Genomic DNA, 13,400 nt, shown 5'->3' on the forward strand with positions numbered 1-13,400 from the left:
TTTACAGATATCATTTTGGCGAACATGCGACCTTTTTATTCTATTTTTGAAAGGAGAGGTGACAAAAAAATATTAATTCTGTCATTATTTTTTTTACAGCTTGCGATATAAATTACGTGTTAAAGGGGTTATCCGGGGACCAAAGATTGCATTAATGTTTTTATATAAAAATAAGTCACTAATGTACTCTAATTTAAAATTCGGTACTAAATGCAGTTCAAACCCGGTGAATTGTTCCTGGAAGTCCTGTGGCTTTTCTAATATTGGTGATGGGCCGACGCATCCCCACGTCACTGCGGGCTTGCTTCCTGTGCTGTTCGTGTCGGCGTATTATCAATCGCATGACCGCAAGGGTCTGCCACCTTTCCTATTGCTGGAGCCCCCGAGCAGAGCATCAGATAGCGCTTTGCTCGGGACTCCATCACTGTTCCCGACATTTGGTCAGTGACTTCAGGGGTTTCCTATCGCTGGAGTTCAAGAGCAGAACATCAGCTGATGCTCTGCCCGGGGACTCCAGCACTGCTGCCAACGTCACTGTCACTGTCAATATATGATGGGTGGTACAATTATGTATAGTATTTATTTATTGATTTTTTTTTTCAATAATAAAGGAAATAAGGTGATTTTTTTTTTTTTTTAACCTGCACTTTTTAACATTTTGAGAGATGAAAAATTGCAAGATACAGCTTGTATGTATCCAGGATACATAGAAGCTGTATCTCAAAAAGTAAAACATTTTTTTAATAAAAACAAATTACAAAGTTGCACTAAACACTATAATACATTGTTTTAGAAAAAAAAGTCTTCAAATGTTTACATATCCTTTAGTTCTGATGTAAAGATGAATTCAGGTTTCAGTAATTGGTGCTTTATCATAGAATAGACAACTATTTCTATAGTAATTACTTTGTTTTAATCATGGTTTTCAACATCTGATTGTAGTCATTGAATGGTTTACTTCCAGAGGATGAAAATCTGTCCTGGTCATGTGATTATCACACAGGTGCATGGCTCATTCTAGGTACAGTAAAGTTATCAGAGCTGTGTCTTGTAATAAACCATTAGCTTGTGTGATTGTCACGTGACCAGGAAAGGATTTTATCCAATATAACTAAGCAATTAAAGGGGTTTTCCCACTAGCGGACAATCCACCGGATAGGTCATCAGTATATGATGACACACCGATCAGCTGCTCGGGATACCGAACGTCCATGCCGGAAGCAGTTGGCTCCGTTCACGGAATGGTGGCCGAGCTGCAGTACTGCAGCTCTGCTCCTATTCAAGTGAATAGGAGCAGAGCTGCAGCTCGGCCGCTTTACGATGTACGGAGCCAACTGCTTCCGGCTCCGTACACTGCATAGTGTGCAATGACATCTGGGGCCCACAGGCAGCCGGAGCAGCTGATCGGTTCGGGGTCCGGGTGTCGGACATGTATTGATCATATACTGATGACCTATCCAGTGGATAGCTCATCAGTTGTCCCGTAGTGAAAAACTATTCAATTCATTCAATTTATCAGTCTATTTTCCTAAAACTCCTCACTGAAACCTTTATTTATCTGACTAGGTTTTTTTCTATTCTTACTCTCTCCTTATCCTGTCTTCATTCCCAATTATTTTTTTTATTATAATTATCATGTGGAATTGTATTTATTGAAGGATCAAATGTTCTGTGCTTTGTAATGTGTATCCTTTCTGCAACTTTTCTTTCCAAGTCTCCACTCATGGAGCCATGTCTTCTTAGTTTGAATCCCTATGAGCGCAAAGCTGGTCTTATGTGTCTTGCTGTATTAAGTGAGGGCTGTGCAGATCACATCCGGAACAAGTATGTACAACAAGCTTCTTTTTTTTTTAATCTGGAATTAATCATTCTAAGTGTATATTCACATGTTGCTTCATTTTGTCGTGATTTAACTGCATCGTGTGAATAGACCCTAAGGCAGTTATTAAAGGGGTTGTACTGGGACATTTAACCCCTTTATCCACAGGCTGCCAGTACGTCCTGGTACAGGGGGTGAAGTATGGAGTGCGCTCCATATGCTGCGGGTGTCAGCTTTGTTTTACAGCTGACACCCGGGACTAACAGCCAGGAACAGCGATCGCGCTGTTCCTGGCTGTTTAACCCCCTCAAATGCTGCGGTCAATCGCGACCTCAGCATCACAGGGGTTATAAAGAGGGGGTGGCCCACAATGCGATCATGTGGCGCCGGTCCTTTACTCTGCCTCTGTTAAGCCCTGCCTGTTCTTAACAGAAGCCTGTAAAAATGACTATATACTGCAATACAGTTGTATTTATGTACTAATCCCTAGGGGGACTAATAGAATGTGTAAAAAAAAAAAGTAAAATAAAGTTTTTAGTAATGAAAATAAATATATATATATATATATATATCTCAAAAGTTCAAAAAAATGTATTTATTATAAATTTTTAGTTGCACTTTACTTTTATTTTTTTTATTTTTTATTTTTTTATAAATTCTTTTATTTGTCATTTTGTGTTTTTTTTAAAAATTACAAATCGTACAGAATATGCATAACACAGTGCGAAAAAAGGCAATGAAAAACAGTCAACGTTTTACAGGTCAGTTATCTGCCCCGCCTATGTACATGGGGTCACCTGATAGTACCATGTCGCTAAATACAGTTAATTAAGGAATCTCCGATATGCACCCTGAACCCGCAGGCGTGCATGATATATCCTGAGTGCACACAGGTGCATCAAAGGAGAAGAGAGATGCAGAGACAGAAAGAACGAAAGACAAAATAGTGAGGAAAGAAAGAGAAGGAAATGAGGGGAGAAAACAAAAAAGAGGGGAGGGGGAGGGGGGGGAGCTGACCTGACATACCGTGACTAGACGGGAATTCACGAGGCCATGATGGTTTTATATTCCTCGGTCGTTTGAAAACGAATCCATTCACGCCATGTTTTTAGGAAGGAGGCAGGAGTCCCCTTCATTGATGCCGTGAGGTCATCCATTCTCATGATCTCCTGGATCTTGCCGAACCACATGCCCACCGTCGGCGGACAGGACTGTCTCCACAGTGCAGGAACACATGCCCTAGCCGCGTTTACCAGGTGTCGAACTACCGAACGTCTATACAAGGGCAGTGGGACCTCGCACAAATGAAGCAGGAAGAGGCCCGGAGATCGCGGGAGAGGACAATCCGTGAATTTTGAGGAGATGCTCCACACCTCGGACCAGAACCCAGTCAGGAGTGGGCATTCCCAGAAAATATGCATGATTGTACCCACTTGGTCCCCACATCTCCAGCATAGTGGCGAGGCCGCCGGGATCATTGCATGCAATCTGGAAGGCACCCTGTACCAACGGGACAATATCTTAAATCCTGCCTCTTGAAATCTACTGGCCATGGAGGACTTATGTGTCATGGTGAACAGGTGGTCTCGTTGTTCAGGGGTGAATGTTTCGCCCAAGTCCCTTTCCCAGTTACGCAAATACGGAGGTGGCGGCAGATTGGGGGGCGAGATCAAGAACCCATAGACTCTGGACAAAGCATGTCGGATCGTGCCTGTGCCTGTACACAGGAGTTCAAACGCGGAGCAGTCCCGTTGCTGCACTCCAGGATGTTCTAGTGACATCAGGAAATGTCGCAACTGGGTAACCTGCCACGCCGAGAAAGAGACCGGATCCGACAGAGCTCGTATTTGATCGCTTGTCATCCACCTCCCCTCCTGCTGAAATTGTAGGGCCTGCCCCTTACCCGCCCGCAACCATACTTGAAATGGGCCACTATTCAGTCCCGGTGGAAATGCAGGGTTACCTAAAATCGGAAATAGCGGGGAGGGGGACGGCGAGAATTCCGCCCGAGGAAACACCCGCAATGCGATTGCTAGGGTGGGACCGATTGTCGGGTGGGACCGCACAACCCTGGGAACATGTCTGCCCAACCACGGCAGGGCCTGTAGTGGGATGGATGTAAACGCCTGTTCCATGGACACCCATTCTTTCATCCCGCCGTGCCGGAACCAATCTAAGATTCGTGTCAAGTGGGAGGCGTGGTGATAGGAGACAAAGTCCGGAAGACCAATGCCCCCCTCCCCCTTTACACGAAATAGCAACGATCGGGCGATACGTGCTGCTTTCCCTGCCCATATGAATTTGTGCACTAGGGAAAGTAGGGACTGAAAGAACGGGCGTGGGATATGTATCGGTAGGGCCTGTAGGAGGTACAAAATCCGTGGTAGGATGTTCATTTTAAAAATTGCGCACCTACCGAACCAGGTGAATGTGCCTGATGTCCATGTGTCTAGGTCCGCCTTTATACGTTGAAGTAGCAAAGGGAAGTTCACCGCATAAAGGCGAGATAGATCACCGGGAAGCCGAACTCCCAGGTATTTAAGCGAGTCCCTTGCCCACTTGAATGAAAAGGACTCCGACAGATCAGCGACCAGAGTCTGTGGTAACGAGATGTTAAGGGCCTCCGACTTCTGGTAGTTTATTTTGAAATTGGATAATCTCGAGTATCTACTCAGCTACGCCATCAGGTTAGGCAAGGAAATTCTAGGAGCTGTGAGGAAAAACAGCAGATCATCCGTGTAGGCGGCAACCTTATGGGCTCTGCCTCCCAGGTCCAAGCCTGTAATGTCGGGGTTGGAGCGGATATGGCACAGCAAGGGCTCCAGGCATAAAATAAAGATCAGAGGCGATAGAGGGCAGCCTTGGCGCGTGCCGTTAGTAATCGTGAAGGAGGATGAGAGGTGTCCATTGACCTGAGCTGACGGGGAGGAGTAGAGACCAGAGATCCAGGACATCATATGAGTCCCTATTCCGATGTGTCGTAAGGTGGCCAACATAAAGTCCCAACTAACCCTGTCGAAGGCCTTTTCCGCGTCTGTTGACAAAAAACAAGTGGGGAGTGACGTGACTGCCGCTTGGTACATTAAATTAATTGCCCGTGTGGTGTTATCTCGCGCTTCCCGTAGGGGCATGAAACCCACTTGGTCAGTATGTATGACTGTTTGAAGGAGCGGAGACAGCCGATATGCCAGAATCTTGGCAAAGAGTTTCAAGTCTACATCCAATAGGGAAATAGGACGATAACTCTGGCATAGGGATGGGTCCTTCCCTTCCTTGGGTATAACCGTGATATGTGCCCTCAGTGTATCCCTGGGAATGGAGCCCCCTTCGGTTAGCGAATTAAAGGCCCGGATAAAGTGGGGTTCGAGCACTTCTGAGTAGGTCTTATAGTACGGCAGAGAAAGGCCATCCGGTCCCGGGGCCTTCCCCGTGGGTGAGTCCCTCAGTGCCCACGACCACTCCTCCGGTGAGATAGGGGCCTCCAAGGCTGCTAGATCATCAAGTGGGATGGATTTCATCCCCGAGGATCGGAGATACTCCTCGATCCTCTCCCGTTGGCTACCGCCATCCTGTGAGGAGGGTGCCTTTGGGAGATTGTAGAGAGAGTGGTAGTAGGCACGGAAGGTCTCTGAGATGTCATGTGGGAGTTGCAGTCGTTTATTCTGGGCACCTGTGATGTGCGGTACGTATGTACGCGAACAGGTTTTCTGGAGGGCGCGGGCTAATGTCCTACTGGGCTTATTACTGAATTCATAAAAATGCCTTCTACATTTGACTAGTGTGGCCTTCGCCTGAGTGATCGCACTTGCTCCTGCAATTGCCCTAATTCTGCCCCTAGTAACCGATCCTGTGTTATCTTGTGGGACTGTTCCAGTTTGTGTATGCGTGACAGTAGGTCTCTGAGGTGAGCCGTCCGCTCTTTCTTGAGTTTGGCTCCCATCCGTATAAGGGAACCTCGCACCACACATTTATGCGCCTCCCATATACAGAACGGGTCCATCCCCGGTGTGTCGTTTTTATCAAAGTATTCCACCAGGTCTCGGCGTACCTCAGAGACCACTGTCGTGTCCTGCAGGAGGGACTCATTCAATCGCCACTGCCAGGGGGTGGGATGGGCCAATGGACGGGCTAGGGTGAGGGAAATAAGGGCATGGTCAGATAACGTTATGTCATCTATGGAGGATGATGTCAGGCTGGGAAGATGTGCATGGCTTAGGAAAAAGTAGTCCAACTTGGAATAGGAGTTGTGTGGCGCCGAGTAGTATGTGTAGTCTTTGACTGAGGGATGCATAACTCGCCATGCATCCACAAGTTGATGTTCATGCAGCAATCGCCGTATACGACGGTGTGCTGCCCTGGGTAGGGAGGAGTGTCCTCGTGACGTGTCTAAAGCGGGGTCTAGGGAGACAATTAGATCCCCCCCATGACTAAGGTACCTTCCAGAAAGCCTTCCAGAGCCCTCAAAACTCTGTCCAGGTAGGCCACCTGACCAGAGTTAGGGAGGTAGTATGAGGCCAGTGTGTACAGTGCGTTATCCAACTTACCCTTTACGAAAAGGTACCGTCCCGCTTCATCTACGCAGGTGTCCACGTGTTCCCAGTGTGGGGAGCGGGAGACCAGGATGGAGACTCCCTTGGTCTTGGAGTCAGAAGACGCACTATGATACCCCGCGGGGTAGTTGGAGTCTGTAATCTTTGGGATGTTGTCTGCCCGGAAGTGAGTTTCTTGAAGGAAGGCCACGTGTGCTTTCCGTTTCCATAGGAGACGGAGAATGGAGGACCTCTTTTCCGGAACATTCAGACCCTGTGCATTTAGGGAGACAACCGTAATGTCAGACATGGCCACTGAAATGTCCGGAGTGGACCGAAGGGAAGGGGAGGGAAAGGAAAGGAAGAAAAAGAGAGAAAGAAGAAAAAGAACTGTGCAGAGCAAGTTCTCTAAAGTTGGAGTGCAATACCTCTCCACTACTCAACGCGAGCTGTGTCGCCCGTCGGAAAACCTCAAACACGACACAGCTACACGGAACCCTAATAGGGAACAAGGAAAGACCAGAGTGCAAAGACAGCGTAACAACAGTTAAAATATCAACTAGAAAATTCAATTAACCAAATTGCTTTAGAGCCCCGGACTCACCCTATTAACGGTTAACATTCCCAGTATCCACCTTCCCCTATGTGAAAACTCAGATTGGGCCGGTAAAACTATTAAAGCCGGTAAACTTATTTAAGCCTCCCCCAACCGGTGCGTATCCGCCCGCCCCCTTGACCCACAGTGATACAACCAGCTGTAAGGCAGTTCCAGCCATGCGTTCCTGACAGTCCTTCAGGAACCCTGTGAGAAAAAGAGATAACGAAAGTGCAAAATGTAGTCCAGGAAAACGTCCACATTAAGGCAGCTGTGCACATTCAGTCCCTCCGCGGCGATCGTCGTCCAGGAGGATGGAGGTCAACGTATCCCGACCCTCTGTCTCTGCGTGGAGATCGACGTTCCAAAGGTCGAAGGTCAGGTGGCTCTGTTCCAGGTCTGATTGGCTGACGGGACCCATAGTCCGGATACGGGCCTCCTCTGGGAGCGATAGGTGGCGGTGGTTCGGTCCAGTCTGGTAACCGCACCGGCGAGGTTTCCAAGAACCGGAATGCTTCCTCCAGATCGTCAGGAGAGCGGACAGCGAACGACATTCCCTGCTTTCGAAGGATGATGTGGAACGGGTGTCCCCACCTGTATGTTGCGCCTGCCGCCTTTGTTGCTTCCAATAATGGGCGAACAATTCTACGCATGGAAAGCGTCAATCTGGAAACATCCGGCAGGACGGTGATGTCGGCGCCATTGTATGGGACGGCCCCTTTTTCCCAGGCTCTGCGGGCGATCTCCTCTTTTTGCTTGTAGAAATGCACCCTACAGATCACATCCCTCGGTCGATTGCCGTCTCCATTCCTGGGGCCCGCTAGTCTGTGAACTCTGTCCATCTCTATGGGCATATCTCGCTGGCGTTCCAGGAGCTTGTTAAAAATGTGGGTCACAGCATCGTAAAGTCCGTCGGGGGGTACAGACTCGGACAAACCCCTCAGTTTCAAATTATTAAGCCTTCCCCTATTCTCGACATCGTCTAAGTGTAGGGAGAGATCTCGGAGTTGCGTTGCTTGGGTAGCCAAGGACTGGGAGAGGACCGATATGTCCAGAGAGTCGACGGAGTGCTGGCGCTCTAAGGTGTCCACTCTCACAGCTAGGGCCCGTACTTCTTGTGTGACCTCCACGATGGCCCTGTCGTGTTTCTCTTCTAGTCGTGCGAGGCGGAGGTCTAAATCCGTTTTAGTGGGCAGTACCTTGACCATCTCCCAAAGTTCTGCCAGGGTCCGCTCCATGGAGAGCGGTGGGCCCGAGGACAGGCCTGCATAGTGGTCTCCTGTGTGCACTGGCGGGGTGGGGGAGGGGATCTCCCTGAAGATAACCGGCAGCCCCTGGCTTTGCTGACTGCCTGGCACTGGTGTGGGCCGCTGGGCCGGTGATGGTAGGGGTGTCTCACATGCTCTGCCTGTGGGCGCCATGTTAGGGGCCTCATGTCTGGGAACGGGCTGGTGGAGGCTCTGTAGAAGGGGGACCATCCCTGACTGGGCCGGTGGCAGTGGCCCTGTGTGTCCTGCCCCACACTGACCTCTTTCTGCCGGCTGCATCCCTCCTCCAGATCCGTCGGTGCCGGCGCTGGGCTGTTGCTGGCCGGAGAGTGAGGGAGGCGGGGTGTGTCTCCGCGGCAAGGCGGGAGGCTGATTGCGGCCTACTGGAGGTGACTAGGAGGATCGCTGCGGCGGGCCGTCCTGAGCCGACCGGAGGAACCGGCCGATGCTTGGGGTGCCCGAAGTGTCCGGGCGGTGCCGACGGTGTTTCCCCCTGGTCATGCTGGTGTCAGGCGGCTGATAGATGAGCCCTGTCGGGCGATATTCGGCGGGGTGAGTCTGGAGCTGCTGCTGCACGCGTCCTCACTCCGCCATGCCTAAGCCACGCCCTTATGTGCCTACTTTTATTTTTTTCATTACTATGGTCTGTCCCTCAAAGGTCAGAAAAGACCTTTGGGGGACTTTATAGATAATTTTTCTTTCTTTTACACCATCTTTTTCCACTGTAATTGGGGCTGCAAGTTTTTTAGTTTTTTATAAGTATTAGGGGGGATTCACACGAGCGTGATTTTCGTGCGTGCAGGCCGCATATTTTTTGCGCGCCACGCACAGCCCTATAGAAGTCAATGGGGCAGTTCAAACAGTGCGTGATTTGTGCGCAGCGTTTGTTCGCTGCGTACAAAACGCGACAGGTTCAATATCTCAGCGTATTTCGCGCATCACGCACCCATTGAAGTCAATGGGTGCGTGAAAACCACGCAGGTCGCACGGAAGCACTTCCGTGCGAACCGACTGAAACAGCGGATCAGCTGTCAAAAGGATGAATGTAAACAGAAAAGCGCCACGTGCTTTTCTGTTTCCAAACATCCAAATGGAGTGTCTTTGAGATGAGCGAACCCGGACAATCGAACCGAACTTCACCGGGTTCGGCCGAACTCGTTTTGGCCGAACCCGGCAAAAAAATTTCCGGTACGCGACGTCAGGAGATAGTCACTGTCCAGGGTGCTGAAAGAGTTAAACTGTTTCAGCACCATGGACAGTGACTACCGATCCCAATAAACATGAACCTGTAAAAAAAGACCAAGTTCTGACTTACCGATAACTCCCGGCTTCTTCCTCCAGTCTGACCTCCCGGGATGACAATTCAGTCCAAGTGACAGCTCCAGCCAATCACAGGCCAAGCACAGGCTGCAGCGGTCACATGGACTGCCGCGTCATCCAGGGAGGTGGGGCCCGATGTCAAGAGAGGCGCGTCACCAAGGCAACGGCCGGGAGGGAAGTTCTCGGTAAGTACGAACTTTTTCTTTTTTTTTTTTAACAGGTTTCTCGATATTGTGTTCGGCATTCACTGTCGAGGGTGCTGAAAGAGTTACTGCCGATCAGTTAACTCTTTCAGCACCTTGGACAGTGACGGGCGTCGACTAGCCTCATCTCTATGATGGCGGCTGCGCGAAAATCACGCAGCCGCGCATCATACACGGATGACACACGCAGCTGTCAAATGTTTTTGCGCGCGCAAAACGCACCGTTGTTTGCGCGCAAAAACGCAACGTTCGTCTGAATCTGCCCTTAAAATATAAAAAAAAATCCTATATAAATTTGGTATCACTGTAATTGTATTGAGCCACAGAATCAAGTTAAGTTGTCGTTTTTACGGCACGGTAAAAGCCGTAAAAACAAACCCCAAAAAAACAATGGAGGAATCTCAGTTTTTTCCAATTTGAAAAATGAAAAATAAAAAAATGCCCGTGTTCTTAAGGGATTAACTTTGGAGACGCAGTAAAAAAAAAATATTTTCGTCTTTTTATTTTTCTGTTCACATAGCTGTATATGGGCTTGTTTTTTGCGAGACAAGTAGTAGCTTTTCACAGAATTAATGGGCCATATAATGTACTGGGAAGCTGGAAAAAAAATCTTTGTAGGGTGGAATGGGAAAATAACAGCAATTCCACCTTTTGTTTTTTGGATTTCGTATTTACGGCATATACTGTGCGGTAAAAACTACATGTTAACTTTATTTTATGGGTCGATGCGATTACGAAGATACCGAATTTATATTGCGTTTTTTTGCTAAAAAATATATATATTTTTTTTGTTGCCACATTCTGAGAGCTATAACTTTTTTTAATTTTCTGACGATTTGCCAGTATGAGGGCTTATTTTTTGCAAGACGAGCTGTAGTTTTAATTGGTACCATTTTGGGGTACATGCAACTTTTTGATCACTTTTTATAAAAAAATTTTGAGGAGTTAAGGTGACCAAAAAACAGCAATTTGGGTGTTTTTACATTTATTTTTTTTACGGCGTTTACCGAATGAGTTCAATTACATTATGGGCAAAATGGGCATAGGCTTGTGCTGCACATCTATTGGAATATTTCCACTCCATTATTCCCCTTGGCGGCTGTCATGTACAGTTAAGTGACATGTCGCCAAGGGGTTAAAAGACTTGACTGCACGCAGGGGAAGTCATAAAATAACAAAATTAGTGTTACTCACCTGGTAAATCCCTGCCAATTCAGCACTGTCGCTCCAGTGCTGCCCATCGTTCTCTTTTGCTGTCCAGCAGTGATGACGTTACGACTGCTGCAGCTTATCACTGTGATGGTTGGCTTGTGTCAGCTGAGGACAGTGGTTGCTGGACAGCAGCAAAGACATGCAGGGAGCACTGGAGCGGTGGGTGATTTACCAGACGAATAACGCTTATTTTGTTATTTTAAAATAGCCCCTCTTTAAAATGTCGTGGACAACCCTTTTAAAATTGTTTTCAAATGTTTGTGAGCTAAAAAGACTAGAAACTTCCTAGATATAGACACATTTGCTTTTAATTGCATTTGCTATATTTTACATAAAGCAACCCAGAAAAGAAAGTGTGTATGGGTCACATATATAGCATAGTTTCTTTATAAATTTATCAGAGATTGATGATAGAAGGGCATTCATTCCTATGATGGCAACATAAAACGACACATGAAATAATAGGGCTCTACTGACAACACACACAATTAACTTGACTGTTTTTAGTTTCAATTAAAATTGTCAATAAAGAGTTGCTGCAAGTAACATGATTATTGCTAGATTCAGTAAAAACATAGAAATCTATTTATTGTACTAAAAGAGTATCCATTTGTTTGATCTTTCTATTAAAATGCTGCACACAGTGTATCTGTCCCAGTATTAAATATTATTGCAATATAATTCAACTGTACAAATGAATACGTTTTCTAATTTGCCTTATGTTGCAAAAATGCTCCAGTTGCGAGATATTCCCTTTACTTCATTATAATGGTGCCCACTGATGATCAATCCGCATAGTAATATGCACGTCCTCCTACTGAGCTGAATGAGGGAGGATGCAAATGCTGAGATCCACTCTCCTACTCCCACAAGCCAAATAGAAAATACCTTCTCTGCTTGTCAGTAAAGAAGTAGTGAAGAAGTTTTTATTCAAAAACACAACCTGTAGTGTAGATGGAGACTCACAGGAAGCTGCAGCAGAAAGGACACGCCCCCTAAGCTGCCAACCTGAAGAGAATCTAGCAGAGCAATATGATCAATGAGTTGGGAGATCTCTGGATATATTATAGATGCAGATATATATAAGATAAGAATGGTTTTAGCTTTGTTAGAAATAAAATTGTCATGCACTATAATAGATCTAATTTTTTTTTTCATTCTGGGACAATCCCTTTAAATTACTGAAAGGTTTTTATGTAACAGAGCTTAATATTTTTATCTGTGAAGTGTTTTGAACAGATAAGATTAACATTTTATTTTGTAGGTAAAAATTATAAAATGGAGAGCAAGAGCATTTCACCATATATTTTTTCCCTCCAAAGCATCAGGATGAAATAATAATAATTTTTCGTTTGTTTCATTGGGGACACAGACCATGGGTATTTGCTGTTGCCACTAAAAGGCATGACACTAAAAATAAAAAAAAAGTGTTGACTAATCCTACAGTATATACCGCTCCTACAGGCAATGAGCTAGTCATTCTTAACTTAGTGTGTGTAGAAGGCAGAAACCCTTCCAGGTACAGCTAGCTGCCTTTGCATTTTTTTTATGTTAGTTTATTTTTTTTCTCTTTTTCCATTCCCACGGGGTAACATTGGCGATGCAGGCCCCCCTACTTTACCCAACATCTTACGGTCGCTCAGTGTTCCAATGCACTGTTGTCCCCCTGCCATGCTGAAGACAAGACAGACAAGAGCGCAAGCTCCACTGTCGCCCCCCAACAGCCTGAGGGTAATCCACCTATTGCTCCATCCGTGTACAACCGTAGCTGGCACACAGAGGGGTTTTTACTGCTGACCTCCCTCATCTTGGATTATCAGAGGAACGTCCAGACAGGTGAGTATGATACCCTCTCTTGCTCGTTCCCCCAACAATCTCAATGTTTTACAGTTTTTGGCCCATTTTGGCCACAAACTTAGGGCCTGATTGCAACCTAACTACAGAAGCAGACGCCTCCCAACCGAGATGTCTTAGTAGGGATAGCGTCCACCTTTTTCGCGACATCGGCCAGTGTTTTATTTTCTGTGCGTCGTCTCTACATCAATGTTGTCGATGGACTGCCGACACCTCTCTATGGTCGAGCTGCCTTAGTAGGTACATGGACCCCATTTTTCTGATGAGCATCTTCGTTTGCCTTGCTGACTAACCCATGTCCTCTTTTTTTCCCCTCACAGGGATCCCTTGTCCGAGGGTGTACTCCCTGATTCCAGTGCAGAACTGGAGAAGAAGCAATCCTCCAAGCAGTCCCCTATGGTGAACAGTCTCATCTCTGCTGTCAGAGACGCCTACATATTGCTAATGCTGAGCCATCTCCCTCTATAGAGACGGTCATCTTTCATCGCCTCAGACGAGCTCAAAAGACTCATCACTCCCATTGGAGTGGATGGAGGTAGTCTCCATCTCTTGGAAGCATCCTGATAGCCCAGATAGTACGGCGTGGCTAAAGTGCTGGTC

General features: G+C 46.9%; 1 protein-coding gene across 1 annotated transcript in view; it reads left to right on the forward strand.

Annotated features, from left to right (window-relative positions):
* Positions 1–13,400, forward strand: part of IPO4 (importin 4) — a 212,765-nt gene that overhangs the window by 125,307 nt on the left and 74,058 nt on the right. Inside the window, exon 12 of the mRNA XM_075828866.1 lies at positions 1,715–1,824. Coding sequence (XP_075684981.1) covers positions 1,715–1,824 — 110 coding nt within the window. The remainder of the gene's footprint in view (positions 1–1,714; positions 1,825–13,400) is intronic.

The sequence above is a fragment of the Rhinoderma darwinii genome, chromosome 1 (genome assembly GCF_050947455.1).
Source record: "Rhinoderma darwinii isolate aRhiDar2 chromosome 1, aRhiDar2.hap1, whole genome shotgun sequence".
Classification (NCBI taxonomy): Eukaryota; Metazoa; Chordata; class Amphibia; order Anura; family Rhinodermatidae; genus Rhinoderma; species Rhinoderma darwinii.